The 20,782-nt window shown below is 47.8% G+C and overlaps 1 protein-coding gene across 4 annotated transcripts in view; it reads left to right on the forward strand.

The window, feature by feature from the left end:
* The window catches only part of PEX14 (peroxisomal biogenesis factor 14), a 158,026-nt gene that overhangs the window by 128,106 nt on the left and 9,138 nt on the right, over window positions 1–20,782 (forward strand). For all 4 annotated transcript variants that reach the window (XM_025382312.1, XM_025382313.1, XM_025382319.1 and 1 more), the window contains one exon: window positions 17,672–17,757. In XM_025382312.1, coding sequence (XP_025238097.1) covers window positions 17,672–17,757 — 86 coding nt within the window. The remainder of the gene's footprint in view (window positions 1–17,671; window positions 17,758–20,782) is intronic.

Consider the following 20,782-nt stretch of genomic DNA (forward strand, 5'->3'; position numbering starts at 1 on the left):
CAGGAGTTCGAAACCAGCCTGGCCAACATGATGAAACCCTGTCTCTACTAAAAATACAAAAAATTAGCCAGATGTGGTGGCAGGCGCCTGTAATCCCAGCTACTCAGGAGGCTGAGGAAGGAGAATTGTTTGAACCCGGGAGGTGGAGGTTGCAGTGAGCCGAGATCGTGCCACCGCACTCCAGCCTGGGCAACAAGAGTGAAACTCTGTCTCAAAAAAACAAACAGGCCGGGCATGGTGGCTCACGCCTGTAATCTCAGCACTTTGGGAGGCCAAGGCGGGCGGATCACTTGAGGTCAGGAGTTCGAAACGAGCCTGGCCAACGTGGTGAAACCCTGTCTCTACTAAAAATACAAAAAAATTAGCCAGGTGTGGTGGTGGGCGCCTGTAGTCCCAGCTACTTGGGAGGCTGAGGCAGGATAATGGCGTGAACCCGGGAGGCAGAGCTTGCAGTGAGCTGAGATCGAGCCATTGCACTCCAGCCTGGGTGACAGAGCGAGACTCTGTCTCCAAAAAAAAAAAATTAGCCATGCGTGGTGGCATGCGCCTGTAATCCCAGCTCCTGCAGGGGCAGAGGCAAGAGAATCACTTAAACCCAGGAGGCAGAGGTTGCAGTGAGCCACAATCACACCACTGCACTCCAGCCTAGGTGACAGAGTGAGACTCTGTCTATAAATAAATAAATAAATAAATACACAAACTCAGCATTGGATCTGTAATCTCTCAAAATGCCTTTTCTATAATTGTCATTTTAATTGTTATTCTCAGAAGTTTTATTTTTTCAAAAAATGATTTAAAACTGTTAGATATCAGATTTTAAGGCCAGGCGTGGTGGTTCATGCCTGTAATCCCAGCACTTTGGGAGGCAGGCAGATCATAGAGTCAGGAGTTCAAGACCAGCCTGGGCAACAAGAGCGAAACTCCATCACAAACAAGCCGGGCACGGTGGCTCACGCCTGTAATCCTGGCACTTTGAGAGGCCAAGGCAGGCAGATCACTTGAGGTCAGGAGTTCGAGACCAGCCTGGCCAACGTGGTGAAACCCTGTCTCTACTAAAAATACAAAACATTAGCTGGGCATGGTAGCAGGCGCCTGTAATCCCAGCTCCTCGGGGGGCTGAGGCAGGAGAACTGCTTGAACCCAGGAGGCGGAGGTTGCAGTGAGCCAAAATCGCGCCACTGCACTCTAGCCTAGGTGACAGAGCGAGACTCTGTCTCACAAAAAAAAAAAAAAGAAAAAAAAGGAAACTCAACATTGGATCTGTAATCTTTCAAAATGCCCTTTCTGTAATTGTCATTTTAATTATTATTCTCAGAAGTTACATTTTTTCAAAAAATGATTTAAAACTGTTAGATATCAAATTTTAAGGCTGGGCGCGGTGGCTCATGCCAGTAATCCCAGCACTTTGGGAAGCCAAGGCAGGCGGATCGTAAGGTCGGGAATTCGAGACCAGCCTGGGCAACAAGAGCGAAACTCCATCTCAAAAAAACAAACAGGCCGGGTGCGGTGGCTCACACCTGTAATCCCAGCACTTTGGGAGGCCAAGGCAGGCAGATCACTTGAGGTCAGGAGTTCGAGACCAGCCTGGCCAACGTGGCAAAACCCCGTCTCTGATAAAAATACAAAAATTAGCCAGGCGTGGTGGCAGGTGTCTGTCTTCCCAGCTACTCAGGAGGCTGAGGCAGGAGAGTCGCTTGAACCCAGGAGACGGAGGTTGCAGTGAGCCGAGATCGTGCCATCGCACTCCAGCCTGGGCGACAAGAGCAAGACTCTGTCTACAAAAAAGTGTTAGATATCAGATTTTAAAAGGCATATTTTAAAATGACAGATTTGTTTTGATCCCCCAGCATCTGGTCTGAAGCTACCTTCTTTCCCTCACCTCAGCACTCCCTTCATCCAGCTCAGCTGCAACCAGGCAGGTGTGATCTTGGCGGTAGAGCCAAAAAGGCCTTCCCTTCTCCAGACTTGCTGAAGAGCCAGCCAGTGGGTTGGAATCTGCTGTCTGTGTTACGGATCTTATTTAGAAATCTCCTCCTTTGGCTGTCCGCATAAGGCTGAATGGGGGAGGCCAGGGAGTGTGTGCTCAAGTGTGTCGTCTGTCAGTGCCTTGCCTGGGTGACCCACTGCAGGGAGTGGTGAGCCTTGTCCTGTATTCGGGCTACTGGGTTAGCACCTGTGACTTGTCAGCTTGGGGCTCCTTTCTCCTTCCTGGCCAGCATTTTTTCCAATCCATTGTAGTTGCTTTGGGTCCTAAGCTGACTTTATGTGCTTCTTTTTAACCAAAGGCTGAGTCTCCACGCTTTTTCTTTAGTTGTGTCCCTGGGCCCAGCCATGTAATGGGATTTGTTGATGATAGGCAGTGGCAGCTGGGGTGCAGAATTTTCTAAGATGCACATCTGTTCTATTCCAGCTGTTTCCTCCAGTGGCTTAATACAGAACAGGTCTCTCGGCTACTTGGAAACTTCTTACTCAGAACAAATTGTTCTGGTCGATCACAGAGTTGGCCTAAAACGTCATGTGTTCACCTACTTTCCATAGACACAAAGGGTTAAACCACTAGTCTTTCTGAAAGAGGCAAAAGAATGGGATGGGGAGGGGCAGTTCAGTCATTTAAATCATTCTCATGTCCAGATCGTTCTGAGAAAAAGCATTACACGTTGAGGTATATAGGTAGGAATATTTTTAAGAGCCTCCCAGCCCTAAAAATAAAATACATGTTCTTAGACACAGACTCCTTCCTGCTTTGACACTAGTGTAAAAACAATGGTAATGATAATTTTAAATACCTGAAGTTTTTAGTTGTCATCACTGAGCTTCATTCTTCTCGTCCCGTTACACTGCTCTTCTCAGCTCCGGGGGTCACTCTACCTCTTCACTTCTGTACTTTTGCCAAGAAGTGTCAAAACTGCTTTAAAAAAAAAAAAGGCTTGATTTTGATTAATATAGAGAAACAAGACTTTGCCTGACTGATAATAAAACTGATAAATGACATTTGAATTACTTGTAGCGGTAATTTATTACATAAAATATCTTTTATTTGACATGCGATTAGTTGCTGGAAGCATCACTCAATCTGACTAGTTTAAACATGCTCTAAAATGAACCCCAGTAAAAACCAGGGCTGTCTGCTCCTGGCGTTATGAAATATACTAATCCTGGAGTGAGGGAAAAATCTGACTTTAAATATTTAAATGATTAATTGGGTTTATATATTTTTTTTACCTTTCTAACCCCCTTAATTACAAGCAAACTCAGGGGAGTTTCTGAACTAGGTGCGCAATCTGCATGCTTATCACTGAGGCATTGCCTGTGTCTGGGAGGGATTTATGGCCTCCGTTCATGTGTGTTCCTGCCGATTTTACATCTAGATCCCCAGCAGCCCTTTCCTTCCCATTTCTTGGCTTTTTACAGACATTCCATCTCTGAGCCCAAGCCTAGAAAATGGGATCCCCTGGGCCTAGCCCCAAACACTCAGGTCTCAGGGTAGGGTAGCTTTTCCAAGACCACCCCAGGGAGCCCAGTGCTCTTCACCTTTGAACTTGCTGACCCACCTGCTCAGTGGCAGGTGTGCCACTGGATGCCTTTTTTGGCATCTCTGTTCTTTGGTGAATGTGGTTGACTTTGAGATGTTAGCAAATGCCAGTGTTGGCAGAGAGAATGTAGAGACCTGCCCGAATAGTAACAGTTCAATTTCTCAGTATTTTTATTAACCATCTACTATACGCTCAGTACAGTATCATGCGAGAGATCCAAAACCTGATCTTTAAGCATCTTGCCAGGTCTTTGGGAAAGATAAGATAAACTCTTCAGAAAAGGACAATAATATAAGATGTTGTGATTTAATGCCAAAATTAATTATACAGACAAGAAACTCTGAAATTCTGAAATACAGAAAAGAGAAGAATTAATGTGGGCTAGAGTCAGGGAAGGCTTTTGTGAAAGTGATAGGAGGTTGGCACCAAGGGGAAGCTTGGTGTCACCTGGTGTGAGCATAAACCAGTGTTCTCGGGGGTTAGAAGAAAGTTGGTACAGTTCAGGAGAAGTCAGGCTGTGATTCGAAGGAAGATTTGACATTCTCCATTTCTCATTTTGGTTTCTTCTTGTCTGGCTTTACATCAGGCGTCAGTGCATGTGTATAGGTGCAGGCCTAGCCCAGTCCTGAGCAGACGCCTGATAAATGCTGGTTGATTGATTCACGCCAAGCTGATTTGTCTTCTTCCTCCCAGAGAGACAAAAAGCTTTGAGATATAAACAGGACCAGTGTAAATTTTGTAGGGTAATAATTTCTTCTTAGATTTGAACATTTTCCCTCCACTGTCTTTGATAAAACAATTTAAGCCCCTTCAAAGACGAACTAGAGCTTCAGTTGCCTCTTCTTAAAATAGGATGTCAGTGTCTGAGGCCCGTGAAAGGTTTTGAACCATTTGATTAGCTATCCTGAGAGAGAGTGAGTTATTCCTCTGTTTACGTCTTTTATAGCCCTGTGTAGTAACATAAACTTATCTGTGATTATCTTAATTCACTGAGCAAGCATTGTTATTGAATGCCTACTGTGTGCCAGACCCCTGGGCTAAAGAGATTAACAAGGCCTGGTCACTCTTTCTGGTTGCTCCTGTCTGGTAGGAAAGACGGTTAGGCCAACACAGCAGAGCCTGTCAGGTGACCCCGGTGAAGACGGTGACACAGAAGAGGTGATGAGAAGCTTCAGAGAGTAGATGTCTAACTGGATGTGGCGGGCTGATTGGTTCAGTGATCAGACAGGATAGACAAGAGCATTCCAGGCTAACACAAAAGCATACAGATGTGAAACTGATGAATTTAAGAAATTCCAGGTTGTTGGATGTGGCGCCTGTAATCCCAAATCTTTGGGAGTCCGAGACGGGAGAAGCACTTTGAAGCTAGGAGTTCAAGACCAGCCTGGGCAACATAGTGAGATGCCATCTCTTTAAAAAAATTTAAAAACCAAAACTAGCCAGGCATGGTGGTGCATGTACTTGGGAGGCTGAGGTGGGAGGATTGCTTGAGCCCAGGAGGTTGAGTCCACAGTGAACCATGATTGTACCACTGCACTCCAGCCTGGGCGCCAGAGCAAGGCCCTGTCTCTAAAAAACCAAAACGAAAGAAAGAAACTCTGGGTTGTTCAGAGTGGCTGGAGCATGGGATGAGAGAGTCAGAAGAAATAGCTGGAGAAAGGGTGGTTCTGTCAACCCCGAGAGAGGACAGCCAAAAGCACAGTGATGTTTTACTTTGAAGTGCATCATCTAATTATTTTTGTGGCCATACTACCTATTTGGCCATTTTATTCTTAGACTAATATTAAAATTATTTGTGTCATCTCGGCAGGTGCCATGAGGTTAGTTAGGGGAGACATTGGCGGTCGGGGGGACATCGGCCGGAGGTTATTGTTTCTGTGCCAAGCCTGTAATGCCCACCCTGTGTGCTCATTGCTGTTCTTCAGGGTTGGGCCAGCACTGACTCCTCCAGGGAGTCTCTCCAGTGCCGACATTCTGACTTGGAGGAAAGCTCCCCGCAGGCCCCTAGACTCCCCACCCCGCCCCACTGCACTTAAACCTTTATACCAGTGTCTCCCCTACTAAACTGTGAGTTCTGAGGCTTAAAAAAATCTAGTGGCCTGAGGCTGTAACTGAGCAGGTGTTCTAGAAATGCTTGTGGAATGGATAAACAGGGGTGGAAACGTGCTGGAGAATGGAAGGGCTGTCATGCGGGCGAGCTGCCCTGATGACCGGTCCATGATGTGGTGTGTGAGCTCAGCTGGTACAGACTGCTCTGGGAGGGCTATGGAAGAAGTAGGGGATGGGACCCGCCTTCAGGAGCTGCTGTTCATCCTAGAAGGAAGCCCTCCATTGCTTGGAGAAAGGCAGGGAAGACCATCCCATGTCACCTTGCATGGTGAGAATGTCGAGAGCTTTCAGAATTTGAGAACAAAGGAAATTCCCAGAACGCTAGTCTTAGGCAAGGCTTTCTGGGAGGGGCAGGACTTGAACTGGCTTTGAAGATCAGTCAGCCATAAGGCAGACCCAAGGCGTCAAGGAAGGCATCACTGTGGAGAGGGAACAGCAAAGGTCCAGGGCCAGGGTGGCCTGTGCGTAAATGATACGGAGGTGACAGTAAACAGAAAGCATGCGTGGGCAGCCTCCGTGTTCCCATCAGAAAGCAAAATAGCAAATGTCACCTCCACCTCTCTCTGTCTCTTCCATTTCTCTCTCATGCTTCCATTTCTTTCTCTTCTGGTTTAGCAGACAAATCTCTCTTTTTGCTACCTGAAAGTTACTGGTTTGTATATGAAGAAAGTATTTCTCTAATTTTAAGGAAATTGTGTTTTCTTTTGTCCGTGGTGCCGGTTTGGATTAGCAGGCACCCTCTCCATTTTGTTGCTGTGTGTTCTGCCTGGTGTGGTGCCATGAAGGGGCCGGATAAATGCCATTTGCGGATGTTGAAGAGGGCAAGTATCACGGGAAGGAACTGAAATGAAGCGATCCTTTCCTTAGGTTTCTTGGACCAGTAAAAGTCTTTGGCGTGGATGGCAGTTAGGATTCTGGCTGTGCTGACAGTGTGTTCGTTTTAGAAAATTCTGCTACAGGTGACAGAAAACTCCGAAAAAGAGTGGCTTAAATAAATAGAAGAATTTTTCTCTATTACATAGACGTAGGCGGCCCAGGCTGCCAGGAGGCTCTGTGGTCTGCAGGGACTCTGCTCTGCCTCACTGCTCTGCATTTCTGACTGGCTGGCATCCGTCTCGTGGTGCAGTGTGAATGCTTCAGCTCCAACTATCCCACCTGCTGTCCAGCCAGCGAGAGCAGGGAGAAGGCAGGAAAAGGGCAGGCTGGCTTCTAAGGACGCCGCTTGGAAATTGCTGACGTCACTTCCACTTTCTCCCCATTGGCTGGATCTTGCACAGCCATCCTTGCCTGCGAGTAAAGCTGAGATGTAGTCCTGATCTCGGAAGCACATGTCCTCAGCTTTCCACATCCCATAGGAGGTTTGAGTTCTGATAAACACTAGGTTTAGGATAATGGTTACCTCTGGGCTGGGGAGGAACACATGGCTAGCTTCAGTGGTGTCTGGAAAGTTTTAGCTAGTAAATTAGGCAGGTTTAGAATCGCTCATTGTATTCCTGTTCTTATAACTTAAATAAATGTTATATCCTTTTGTATGTATCAAATATTACAGGGTACATGTTTTAAAGTTGCATTGGAATTCTCAGGTCTGGCTTCTTCTCTTGGTCCCAGCTGCAAGCTGTGCAGAGAGAAAACTCAGAGCCTACACCACTGGGTAGTGTTCCCAAGCACTCCTGACTTCCTATAGCTCTTTTTTTTTTAAAAAAATTCTGAATGGATTTTATTTTTTAAAAGTCAGTCTTATTGAGATGTAACTTACCTAAAATAAAATGCACCCATTTTCATTGTACAATTTGAGTTTTGATAAGTGTACATTTCCATATAACCATCACCACATGATAGAACATTTCCAATACCCTGAAAGGCTCCCTTGTGTCCCATTTCCAGTCAGTCCACCCCTCCTTGATCCTGGCTTGAGGGCAACCACTGATCTACTTTCTATTACTACCTATTAGATTTTTTCCTAGAGGTTTTTTTTTTTTTTTTTTTGTTTTTTTTTTTTAATATAAATGGAATCATACAGTATGTACTCTTTTGTTTCTGGTTTGTTGTTGTTGTTGTTTTTCTGCTCAGTGTAATGTTGCTGAGACTCACCCAAATTGCCGTGCCCATCTGAAGCTTTTTCCTTTCTACCACTGGGTGAGTGGTGTTCCATTGTGTGGATGCACCACCGTTTGTTTATCCGTTCACCAGTTGATGGACTTTGGGTTGTTTCCAGCTTTGAGCTATTACGAATAAAACTTTTGTGAACATTCGTATACAAGTCTTTGTATGTTTTTATTTCTCTTGGGTGAGCGCCTAGAAGTAGAATTGCTGGTTTATATGTTAAGTGTATGTTTAACTTTATAAGAAGCTGCTAAACTGTTTTCTGGAGTGGTTGCATCATTTTACCTTCCCACCAGCAATGTTTGAGTGTTCTAGTTGCTACATATCCCCAACAGTTGGTCTTCTCGTCTTTTTTTTTTTTTTTTTTATAGCAATTTTATTATGTATATTCTGGTATCTCATGGTGGTTTGAGTTTATATTTCTTTGATGACTGATTAGGTTGAGCCTCTCTTCGTGTGTTTATTGTCCGCTTGCATATCTTTCTTGTGAAGAGTCTGTTTCAGTATTTTGCCCATTATTAATAGTCTTCTTACTGAGATGAATGAGATTTTTAACGTATTCTGGATTCAAGTCGTTGGTCAGATACATGTATTACGAGTATTTCCTCCCAGTCTGTGGCTTGCCTTTTTATTTTCTTAACATATCTTTTGAAGAGCACATGATTTTAATTTTGATGACATATATTTATCTTTTTTTCCTTTCATGATTCATCATGGTTTTTGCATCCTAAAGAAGCCTCTGTCTATCCCAAGGTTGAAGAGACTTTCTCCTATATTGTTTTCTAGGAGACACTGTCTCACTCTGTCACCCAGGCTGGAATACAATGGCCTGATGTTAGCTCACTGCAACCTCCACCTGATGGGCTCAAGTGATCCTCCTGCTTCAGCCTCCCAAGTAGTTGGGACTACAGGCGTGTGCTACCACACCCAGCTATTTATTGTATTTTGTGGAGAGATGGGTTTTCACCATGTTGCCCAGGCTGGTCTTGAATTCCTGGGCTCAAGCAATCTGCCCGCCTTGGCCTCCCAAAGTGCTGGGATTACAGGCATGAGCCACTGTGCCCGGTTTATAGCGTTAGTTTTTATGTTTAGGTCTGTGATCTATTCTTAGTTAATTTTCGTGAACAGTGTGAGGTGAAGGTCAAGGTTTGTTTCTCCCCATATGGATATCCAGTTGTCCTGTACCTTATGTTCAAAAGATTATCTTATCCCCATTGAGTTACATGTCTCTTTATAAAAAATCAACTGACAGTCGGGCGCGGTGGCTCACGCCTGTAATCCCAGCACTTTGGGAGGCTGAGGAGGCGGATCACCTGAGGTCAGGAGTTCGAGACCAGCCTGGCCAACATGGTGAAACCCTGTCTCTACTAAAAGTACAAAAATTAGCCAGTTGTGGTGGGCGCCTGTAATCCCAGCTACTCGGGAGGATGAGGCAGGAGAATCCCATGAACCCTGGAGGCGGAGGTTGCAGTGAGCTGAGATTGCGCCATTGTACTCCAGCCTGGGTGACAGAGTGAGGCTCTGCCTCAAAAATAAATAAATAAATAAATAACATTTTGTATAAATGGAAACATATAGTATGTAGACTTTTGTGTCTGGTTTCTTTACCATAGCATAACGGTTTTGAGATTGATTCATGCTTTTATATACATACATATGTGTATATATATACATATTTATATAAATACATATAATTATATTCATATATAGTTTATATATGTATTTCTATATTATATGTAAATATGTGTAATATGTATTTGGAAAATACATATAAAAGGAATGAACTGTTTATGTCTATCTGATGATTATGATTCATGGTTTTTGCATCCTAAGAAACCTTTGTCTACCCTAAGGTTGAAGAGACTTTCTCCTATGTTGTCTTCTAGGAAGTTTTATAGTGTTAGTTTTTTGGAGACACCATCTCACTCTGTTGCCCAGAGTATATTTATTATATGTTTATATATATTATACACAGATATATATAACTTTACATATATATATAGAGAGAGAGGGAGAGAGGTCATTTTCATTGCTGAGTTGTATTCCAGAAGTCAGTGGACTTTCTCTTTCTTTTTTTTTTTTTTTTGAGATGCAGTTTCACTCTTGTTGCCCGGGCTGGAGTGTAATGGCGTGATCTCGGCTCACCGTAACCTCTGCTTCCCGGGTTCAAACAATTCTCCTGCCTCAGCCTCCCAAATAGCTGGGATTACAGGCATGTGCTACAACGCCTGGATAATTTTGTATTTTTAGTAGAGACAAGGTTTCTCCATGTTGTTCAAGCTGGTCTCGAACTCCTGACGTCCTGACCTCAGCTGATCTGTCCACCTTGGCCTCTCAAAGTGCTGGGATTACAGGCGTGAGCCACTGCCTGGACTTTTTCTTTAAAGGGGTGTATTTTAGACTTTGTGAACCACGTATGTCTCTGTCACATGTTTTCCATCTCACCTTTTCCTCTTCTCCCTCCATCCTTTTTCCTCTTTCTCCTCCTTCTTCCTCTTCCTGTTCTCCCTTTCCCACGACCACAATTCTTTAAAAATTTAATAACCAGGCTGGGTGCGGTGACTCACGCCTGTAATCCCAGCATTTTGGGAGGTGAGGTGGGTGGATCACTTAAGGTCTGGAGTTTGAGGCCGGCCTGGCCAACGTGGTGAAACCCTGTCTCTACTAAAGATACAAAAATTAGCTGGGCATGGTGGCTTGCCTGTAGTCCCAGCTACTTAGGAGGCTGAGGCAGGAGAATCACTTGAACCCAGGAGGTGGAGGTTGCAGTGAGCTGAGATTGCACCACGGCACTCCAGCTTGGGTGACAGAATGAGACTGTCCCCCCAAAAAATAAAAAAAAAAATGAATAACCATTCTTAGCTCATGGCTGTATAAAAATAGGCTAAAGTAGGATTGGCCAACTGACTATAGTGCTAACTTTTGTTGCTCAATGTACCACAATTTCTTTATCTGTTGACCAGTTGGTAGTCATCTGGCTTACTCCCAGTTTGGGGCTATTATGAGTAAAGTTGCTGTGAACATTGATGTATAAATCTTTATGTGCACTTATACTTTTCGTTTCCTAGGAGTGGAATGACTTAGTCACATGTTAGGTCCATGTTTAACTTTAGAAGAAACTGTCAAACTATTTCCCAAAATGGTTGTAGCATTTGTCTCCCCATCAGCAATATGTAAGAGTTTCAGTTGCTCCATATCTTTGGCAACACCCAATAGTCTCATTTCTGAGCTTAGCCATTCTAATGTGTATGTAATAGAACCTTATTGTACAGTACTTTTAATTTGGATTTCCCTAATGACTAATGACATCAAGCATATTTTCATGTACTTATTAGCCATTCATGTATCTTTTGTAGAGTCTTTTCCAATCTTGTGCCCATTTTAAAAGCTACTTTGTCTTTATTATTGAATTGTCAGAGCTCTTTATATATTCTAGTTACAAGTCGTTTATCAAATATATGTTTGGCAGAAATTTTCTCCCAGCCTATGGCTTGTCTCTTCATTTTCTTGACAGTGCCTTTCGAAAAGCAAAAGCTTTAAATTTTGATGGTGTCATTTGATCTTTTTTTTTCCTTTTTGGTTCATGCTTCTTATATCATAAGATATTTTTGTCCAGATTTTCTTCTATGCTTTCTGTTTTCTTACAGAAGTTTTATAGTTTTTGCTTTCTTGTTTAGGTGTGACCCATTTTGAGTTAATTTTTGTGTATGGTATAAGGTGAGAGTCAAGGTTCATTTTTTTTTCCTGTGGGTATCCAGTTGTTCAGCATGGCTGTTGCAAAAATTATCCTTTCCCCATAGAGCTACCTTGGCCTCTTTATCAAAAATCAGTTGACCATGTAAGCATGGATCTATTTCTGGACTCTTCTGAATTCTTAACAGCTTAATTAGAGCTCATATTTTTTAATCTATGGAGAGGGGATATAGATAGGCCTCTCGGTGTCCTTCCTGCCTAAAGATGACACTGCTAATAGCATTGTAGCCATGAAAAGTGGAAAAGATTGTCTTTCACGGGATGTACTTGTAAACACAGGCTTTGCATTTTCCAACACGACTACCGTCGGGCTACTGTGGTGCGTTTTGCCATTCAGGCTGCCAGGTCCTTCTCTTCAGAACAGAGACTATCTGTTTGTGTTGCTGCTCCCTGGGCCTATCTTTCTGCCCACCCCCAGCCATCCACAGCCATGGATGTGGGCCAGGGCCCACCCCGCCCTCAAGCTGTAGCCAGCCCTTCTCAACCCAGCCAGGTTCCCCGTCTCTCCCCACATGTGCTCTCCACCTCTGTGCTGTAGCAAGCACTGATTTGGTGGGCTGGCTTTATTCCAGGACCTTACTGGGAGTGAGTTTGTCTTGTCATTTAATTTTCAGGGTGGCTTCTGAGCGAAGCTGATGGGCTGATGTGAGAAGCTAGAGACAGTGCTGTATGGAGGCTCCAAACCTGATGAACCTGGAGGCGACCTCAATGGGCTGGCCCCGTTTCTGCCACTGCCTTGCCCCTGCTTGGGCTGCCAGCCTCCCCAAGGACATGATAGTTCTCTCCCTCTTGTCAGCCAGCACATCACTGGAGTGCCTGTTGTCTCGGCAGGATGGTTCCGTGACGGCTTTCAGCTCTGTGTTGCCAATGAACCTTTACTGGATTGCAGGATTTCCACGGTGTGGATCAGTCTGTGACTTGCAGGTTTCAGGCTCAACATTGTCGTGTTGTATGCACAAGTCCCCGTCCTGTGCATGTGTTCTTAGTTGACGATGTTTGTTCTCACCTGTTAGGTGAGAATTTGGTTGGTGGAGGTATGAAGAAAGAGAGTCATGTTGGTTTTGTTGGTGTTCAGTGAATAGTTAGCTGTGGGGATGCACCTCTCCTGCCCCCACTCTCTACCGTGGTTTTACCCAAACTGGAGCCTTTGCGCAGGCTGACCTCCATGGAGCCGGGCAGAGCTTAAGGTAGTTCATGGAGTCTTGGAAGGTTGAGTTTCAAAGAGCTCCATGCCCTTTGCTCTATAGCCGTTTGTCCCCTGACCTCATTGCAGTCCACAGGGCCACAACGTAGAGGCAGTCCCAGGAAGGCCCAGGTGTGCAGGATGAGGATTGCCGCCACAGACGCCCGTCTCTTCAGCCTTCACAGAGATGCCAGGGCTGTGGTGCTGGTGAGGAACCCCTGCCACACAGCTAGAGCGCCGGTTCTCAGACAGCTGGACTCTGAGTGAGAGTTAAGATATCTCCTGTTCTTGGGTTCCCTGGGGCTAGCAAAGCCCTGCCCCCTTCAGTCAGTGCTTGATAAGAAGAGAAAAATGTCCTTGGAACCCCCCGGCTGGTGGTGGCACCAGGGTTTCTGACCCCAGGCTTGTTGCCCACTTGCCACCTTGTCTGCCTTGTCTGCATGGGAGGCGGGTCCCTGCTTCCAGAGTGCAGACTTGAAGCATTTAAAAAGCCCACTCATTCTCTTTCTTTTCTTCCCAGCTAGAGAAGAGTGGCTGCCCCGTCTTCTGCCCTTGTCTTTACACCTCTGGACATTCAGGGAGCCTGGTGGCGGGGAGGTATGCTCCCAGGCACGCTACTCTCAGTTTCCTCGCAGGGTCTGCACTGGACTTGGAAAAAATAGACTCTGGAGGGGGACGGGCAGGACTCGAGGTGGTCGTGGCTGGGAGTTTGAGCCGGTGTGGACCATGCTGGTGTTTTTGCAGTAGCTGGTCTGTTACCCTCTGAGAGCCACACAGCAGGTAGAAGTCATCTCTATCTGAGTTTTTCTCTTTTTTCATTTTGCCACAAGACAGAATTGTATCACACATCTCCAAAACGAGTAAAATGGCATTTCAGCTTCTTGTCTTTATAGACTCTCTGAACTTTAGGAAAGATCATTCTGGTCCCTTTTCATTAATAATGAAAACCAGGGGGCAATAAAATGTTCTTAACATGAGCATGGCAGGAACGAGGGGTGGTGAGGGGTGAAGGGTGAGGCTGCAGGGACCACAGGTGTTTCTTGGGGCTGGAATTGCTCAGAGCTCTGGAAAGCGGGCAGCTGTCGCAGGGTCCTGGCCCTCATCCCGCACAGCCACAGCCAGCATCTGCTCTGCCTCAGCAGCCCAGAGGGCCCCAGAGAAGGCTGTCCTCCTCATGGCGGGATGTTTGCAGGCAAGCGGAGGAATCCAGCAAATTCCAGGTGCTGGTCAAGCTTTCAGCCCAGTCACAGCTGCTTTCTTGCAAGAGGCTTTGTGGTGTCTGAGAAATCAGTGGTGAATATGGTATTCGGGCCGTGGGCCCTGTTCTGCACTTGTTCTGCCTGAGGATTTTGGCTGCATGGAGGGATGTTCCGGGTATGGATGAAAGCCCTCCTGAGCAGGGACTCTGAGAGAGCGGAGTGGCCAGGTTGCTCTGTCTTCACTTTTTCCTCCTGAAAATGGACTTGCACTAGATGTCAGGTTTTGTATCTGGAGCGCCAAGCAAAGCTGGCTAGAAGAGGGAGACAGAAGAGACACCTGACTGGGACTCCAAGTGCCTGACTCCTTGGGGTCAAGGTGAAAGATCTGTTTGCCTCAGTGGTCTCAGAGCTCCCTGTGTAACGAGAGGTGATTCGTGTCAGGTGGGGGTGTCCACCATCAGCAAAGTAGCACTGTCCCCTTCCCATAGCAGTTTCTTAGACACCAAGTATCACTGCACGTGCAGCCTGGGAAGGGAGTGGGGAAGTCCTTGCTAACCATAACACAAATCCCGGAACCCATAAAAGAATAGATTGATAAATTTGTATAAAAACCTCTGCATGCGACAAAACACCATTAGCAGAGTCAAAAGAAAAATAAGCCAGAGAAGATGTTTGCGATGCAGATCACAGACAATGGGCTAATATCCCTGCTATATAAAAAGTCTCTCTAAAGTGACAAGGGAAAAGAAATCAAGTAGAAAAGTGGAGAGCATACAGTACACCGAAAAGGAAATGCTGATGAAAACATGTTCAATCCTCACTCAAAATGAGATCAATGCAAATTAGAACTAGAGTGAACTTCTGCTTTCCTGCTGTGGTATTGGCAGGAATCTCTGTGTTTGAATCGCGCATTGTGTGGGCGCAGCCGCGGGGAAGCAGGCATTGCGCAGGGGCTGAGGGTGAATTATCGGCCCCATGGAGGCAGCATGGCAGCATTTCTCAAAACTGCAAATACACATGCCCTGGGACCAGCCTCTGGGAGTTCTGAGGCTCACGGGGTGCGTGTCCCCGTGTGGGAGATGGCACATGTGCATGTTGTTGATGGCAGCATCGTGTGCAATAGTAGAAAGTTGGAAATGAGCTGGATGCCCATCGGAGGGCAGGTGAAGTGGAATATCCTACAGCTGTAGAAAACAAGATTGAGAGATGGGGGAACGTGAAGGAAGAGAAGACATCCTGTGCCGCCTTAGATGTGCACACAAACTCTCTGGAAGGATAAATGTAAGACTACTAATGGCTGTTGGTGGGGGGAAGCGTTTTTGTCACAGACTGCCCTGTGCTATTTGATGAGTAAACTGTATGCGTGCTACCTGTTCAAAAAGTGTAAAACAGAAATGGAAGTTGGGGACTGAGGGAAAGGCCATATGTTGATTACAGTTTTGGGATCGAGATTCCAGGGCTGGGACATACCGGGGAGTCTCGCGTGGAACCCGCAGGCAGCGGGGGCAGTTTGGTGGCCACGGAGAGACTCCAGGCCCCTCCAGTCCTGACGTTTCTGCCCCCTGAGAGTGCCATTCAGCAGCCTGGGGGAGGGGGCGTCTCCTTGCCCACTCGGAGGTCTTTGCAACTTGGATCCCCCTGGTTGGGCTGCATGCCACAGCCCCTTCCCCTTCATGCCACATCCTGCCCTGAGCTGAAAGAAAGAGCGGGCCTTCTCCTCCCCTCTGGTCATAAAACGCCAGGACATGGAAGGTACCTCTGAAAACTGACAGGCACAGGTGAGAACTGAGGGCAGAAGTCTCTCAAGCAGCAAGTCCTTCAGCTTCCCTCCGCCGTGTTCTGACGTTCCTTCCCAGTGTTTAGAACGCTGCTGATTTTCCCTCTCCCCGTTTCCCCCAAATGAGCAGGTGCCTCCCGGATAGCTCTCCACTGGCGCTGTGATCGCCTTCCCCACTGGTCTGTGTCCCACCTAGGCCCCTCCTGATGACAGATCCTTCGGAGGGAGGCAGAGCACCCACCACGTGGCCTGGAGATGGCAGCTCCAGAAAGGTGTTGGCAGTGGAGACAGGGCTGTCCCGCGTGCCTTGGAGGATCGGATGAGGTCGTGGACATGGGAGCACTTTGTGAACTGGACATGGGAAAGAGTGAAGGTGGAAACTCTCCCCACGTCAACTGGAATTGCATCCAGAAGGGCACTTTGCTAGGTGCTGTGCTAAAGAGAATCGGGGCCAGACGCCAGTGCTGCGCGCCTGGAATGAGGGCACTTTGCTATGTGCCGTGCTAGAGAATCAGGGCCGGGCGCGGTGCTGCGCGCCTGTAAAGTCCATCCGCTTGGGAGGCTGAGGCGAGAGGATTCCTTGAGTCCAGGAGTTCCGGGCTGCGGGGCACTGTGCTGATGGTGGTTCTGCACTAAGTTCTGCGTCAATATGGTGACCTCCTGGAGCGGGGACCACGAGGTCACCTAAGGAGGTCAGAAGTGGAGCCAATCAAAACTCCCATTCTGATAAGCAGTGGAACATGCCTGTGAATCGCCACTGCACTCCAGCCTGGGCAACATAGCAAGAGCCCACCTCTAGAAAGATGACTTACTTAATACAAATGAAGAGAAGAGAAAGGGGCCAGGTGCTCCTCCACGAAGACTGGCAGCTCTTCACAGCAGCAGCAGCGTGTTCTGAGACATCACCCCACTCCCTTCTTGCCCTCTGTGCTGGTCCCAGGCCCTCTCCACCTCGTGAATCCTTGCAGCAGCCTCACCCCAGCTCTTCTGCCTCTGCGGCCCCCACTTCTGACCATCCTCAGAGCCACCCCAGTGCTGCTCTTCAGGGTCATGGCATTCCCTGAATCACGTCCCCCAGTGACTCCCATTGCTTATGAAAGAATATTCAGCTTCCTTGACCACACAGTCCACCGGGCGCCACCTCTCCACCTCTTTCCTGCCCCGCCCCAGCCTCCACTGCACCTGCAGCTTCCTTGGCTTCTCTCCGTTCTCCCCAGCACCCTGCTTTTGGGGTCCTCTGGGCCAGAGCAGCTCTCCTCTTTAGTCAGGCCCAGGGTGCTCACCTGGTCCACATGCACCTACCGTCTCTCCTTTGTGCTTGCTCCCCTCCAGCCCCCAAGGGCCTCAGGGCTCCTCCAAGGCCCTGCTGACCCCAGCCCCTCTCCCCTGCCACCCCCATCCCTTTTGATAGGCGTTCTCACTCTCCGAAGCCTCAGTCATTTGGAGACTCGTGTTTTCTCTCCGCTGGCTCCAAGCGAGAGCAGGGCTGGGAGGTCTAGTTTACCACAGCCCACCCCCGTGCCCCCACCCAGCGTACCACAGTCCTCCTCTCCACTTCGCTGAGACCCCGCTTGGTTCTGCTGTGGCCCCCAGCTGATCGCCAGCTATAGTAGGGCATATGTGGGTGTATTTATGCTCCCCAAAATGTACTCATGTTATCGTCTCTGGATCTTTTGTTCCTGAGGTAGAGACCATGCCATCGGTCTTCGGATCACCTCTGCCACCTGACTCCCGACTCGGGGCTCAGCTCACTGATAGATACCTCCACCCACAGCCTGCAGTCAGGGTTGGGTGACTGGCATCCCTTGTGTCCCAGTTGAGGTAGTGGGAACAGGAGGGGACGGAGCCGAGCTGCTGTTGTGATGATCATGTGCTGCCTTCCTGCGGTAGAGTGTTCCACTTGCCCATCGTTGGAGGCGAGGAGACTGTGCCACTGAGGCATGTGTGCCGGCCCCCACCCAGGGAAGGACACCGTGTACGTCTTCTAACCCTCCTCCTCTTACCCCGCCTGTAGGCCCCGCAGGATCCCGATGGCGAGATTACGGCGCCCTGGCCATCATTATGGCAGGTATCGCATTTGGCTTTCACCAGCTCTACAAGGTGAGTCACCCCCAGTGGCTGTGGGTGCTGTGCCTCTGCCACCCTGTGGCATTGAGTGCCCTTTCACTGGCTCCCCTGCATGGAGGCACTGCCGTGCTCTGCCCTGGAGCATGTTGGCAGCGAGAGGCTGTAGTAGAAGTCGGGGTTCACGGCTGGATCCAGGCCCTGCCCTGCTGCGGGACTTGGCAGGCTCTGCCCATCTTTTCTCCAGTACTCAGCATGTACCACCCGGATCTCTACTTGCAGGGGCATCGTGAGGTCTGTCCCTTGCCAGCCCGTGTTGGGCACTTAGAGTAGCGCCTGCACAGGGAAGCCGTGCGAGCAATTTTGAGACACAGAATAACATAATGGAAAAGATCATAAATGCTGGGCCAGCTGCTTTGCTGAGCCCTGGCTCTGCCCCTCAGGAGCTTGGTGATCACAGGCTCTGGTCTGTAAAATGGGGATAACAGTCCCAACCTCACAAGGTTGTTGTGAAGTCGCAAAGAGTCAGTGTCCCTTATAGAGGGCTCAGAGCCATGCCCGGCACATGGAAGAGCTTTATACACCATTGTTCTGCCATAGCATTTAAGAGCGGCAGTGGGAACCTTAGTGTCATCAGATGTATGGGAGCTGTTCTTTTTGCTCTGTTGTGTTGGCATCTATAGAAATCTAGGATTTCCCAGGCTTCTCAGGTCAACTCTCAGGATCCCAGGCTCATTGCTTGCAACAGAACTGCAGGCATGAGGTAAACATTGACTCCCTTGTGAAGGCCCAACTTGGACAGGGAGCAAATGAGTCTAGTTTCTAGAAAATGCAGGGCCAGGGTAGGTGGCCAGTCCAGATCTTGGGATCCTGGAGAGAAGCCTCTTTTCTTTCGAGGCTGCCAGCTCCTCCACCCCGATCGGTGATTTTTTTTTTTTTTTTTTTTTGAGATGGAGTGTCGCTGTGTCGCCCAGGCCGGAGTGCAGTGGTGCGATCTCAGCTCACTGCAACCTCTGCCTCCTGAGTTCAAGCAATTCTCCTGTCTCAGCTTCCTGAGTAGCTGGGATTATAGGCATGCGCCAGCATGCCTGGCTAATTTTTGTATTTTTAGTAGAGATGGCGTTTCACTGTGTTGGCTAGGCCAGTCTCGAACTCATGACCTCAGGTGATCCATCCACCTCAGCCTCCCAAAGTGCTGGGATTACAGGCTGAGCCACCGTGCCTGGCCGGTGATTTTTTTTTTTTTCAACAACCTGAATGAGCACCCAGACTCGCCATAAGGCACATGAAACATGTTCAGCCGTGGTACTCTGGGATTCTTCATTTTTGATGCAGTACAAAAGCTAATGACAGTTACAGCAGAATGTAATTTTTTAAGTGTAGCATATATTCCTGGAGCTGGACATTTCCATGTTAGAAATCAAGAAACAAGGGCTGGGCGCGGTGGCTCACGCCTGTAATCCCAGCACTTTGGGAGGCTGAGGCTGAGGATCCTGACCTGATCACGAGGTCAGGAGATCGAGACTATCCTGGCTAACACGGTGAAACCCAGTCTCTACTGAAAATACAAAAAATTAGCCCGGCATGGTGGCGAGCACCTGTAGTCCCAGCTACTGGGGAGGCTGAGGCAGGAGAATGGGGTGAACCTGGGAGGCGGAGCTTGCAGTGAGCCAAGATCGCGCCACTGCACTCCAGCCTGGGCGACAGAGCAAGACTCCATCTCAACCCAGATGTTTGAGATTAGCCTGGCCAACGTGGTGAAACTCTGTTTCTACCAAAGACAAATAAAGTAAAACAAAACAAAAAAACAAAAATAAGCTGGGCATGGTGGTGTGAATCTGTAGTCCCAGCTGTACTCGGGAGGCTGAGGTGCAAGGATCACTTGGGCTCGGGAGGCAGAAGTTGCAGTGAGCTGAGATCGCACTGCTGCACTCCAGCCTGGGCCACAGAAGGAGATCCTGTCTCAATTTAAAAAACAAAATAAGCCAGGCACAGTGGTTCACACCTATAATCCCAGAACTTTGGGAGGCAGATCACTTGAGGTCAGGAGTTTGAGACCAGCCTGGCCAACAAGGTGAAACCTGTCTCTACTGAAAATACACAAATTAGCTCGGTGTCTTGGTGTGCACCTGTAATCCCAGCTACTCGGGAGGCTGAGGCAGGAGAATCACTTGAACCTGAGAGGCGTAGGTTGCAGTGAGCCTGCAGTGAGCCAAGATTGTGCCACTGTGCTCCAGCCTGGGTGACAGAGCGAGACTCTGTCTCAAATAAATAAACAGAAGAGAACAAAAACACCTCTTGGGGCTCAGTACTTCTCCCCCTGAACTGGTGCCCCCTTCAAATCACTGACTGTATACAAGCACCAAGAAGGATGTGATACAAATGCAGAGTCCTCAAATGAATGCCCCGGCTGTACTGAGCAGTAGGCACTGTCACATGGCCACCCATGGAGGGCCTGTGGCCTGATGGGAGCGGGAGGGCAGCTCGGCAGCTTGCCTTGGTGTGGGCACTCACAGGGAGCTGCCACCATAGTTTCTACGAAGCTCTGGGCTCTCTGCTCTACTTTAAAAAAGAAAAGAAACATTGCAATATCAGTCACAATGGTAACAAGAGAATTTCTAAAGCATCTGGTCAGTTTCTTGAAATTGAAAAAAAAAAAAAAGAAATGGTAAGAAGCCCTTGACTTGCTTTATAAACATGTGAAGACTTCGGCTAGGGCAGTGTGTCTGCTCCTGCCCTTAGGACTTCTGATCTCAGAAATGGGGTGTTTAGTTGGTTACACACACATACATGATTTTTTATTTGTTTTTTTTTTTTTTTTTTTTTTTTTTTTAGACAGAGTCTAGCTCTGTTACCTAGGCTGGAGTGCAGTGGCATGATCTTGGCTCACTGCAACCTCTGCCTCCCAGGTTCAAGCGATTCTCCAGCCACAGCCTCCCGAGGAGTTGGGATTGTAGGCATGCGCCACCACACTCAGCTAGTCTTTATATTTTTAGTAGAGATGGAGCTTCACTGTGTTGGCCAGGCTGATCTCGAACTCCTGACCTCATGATCTGCCCAC

Source organism: Theropithecus gelada, chromosome 1, assembly GCF_003255815.1.
Source record: "Theropithecus gelada isolate Dixy chromosome 1, Tgel_1.0, whole genome shotgun sequence".
NCBI lineage: Eukaryota > Metazoa > Chordata > Mammalia > Primates > Cercopithecidae > Theropithecus > Theropithecus gelada.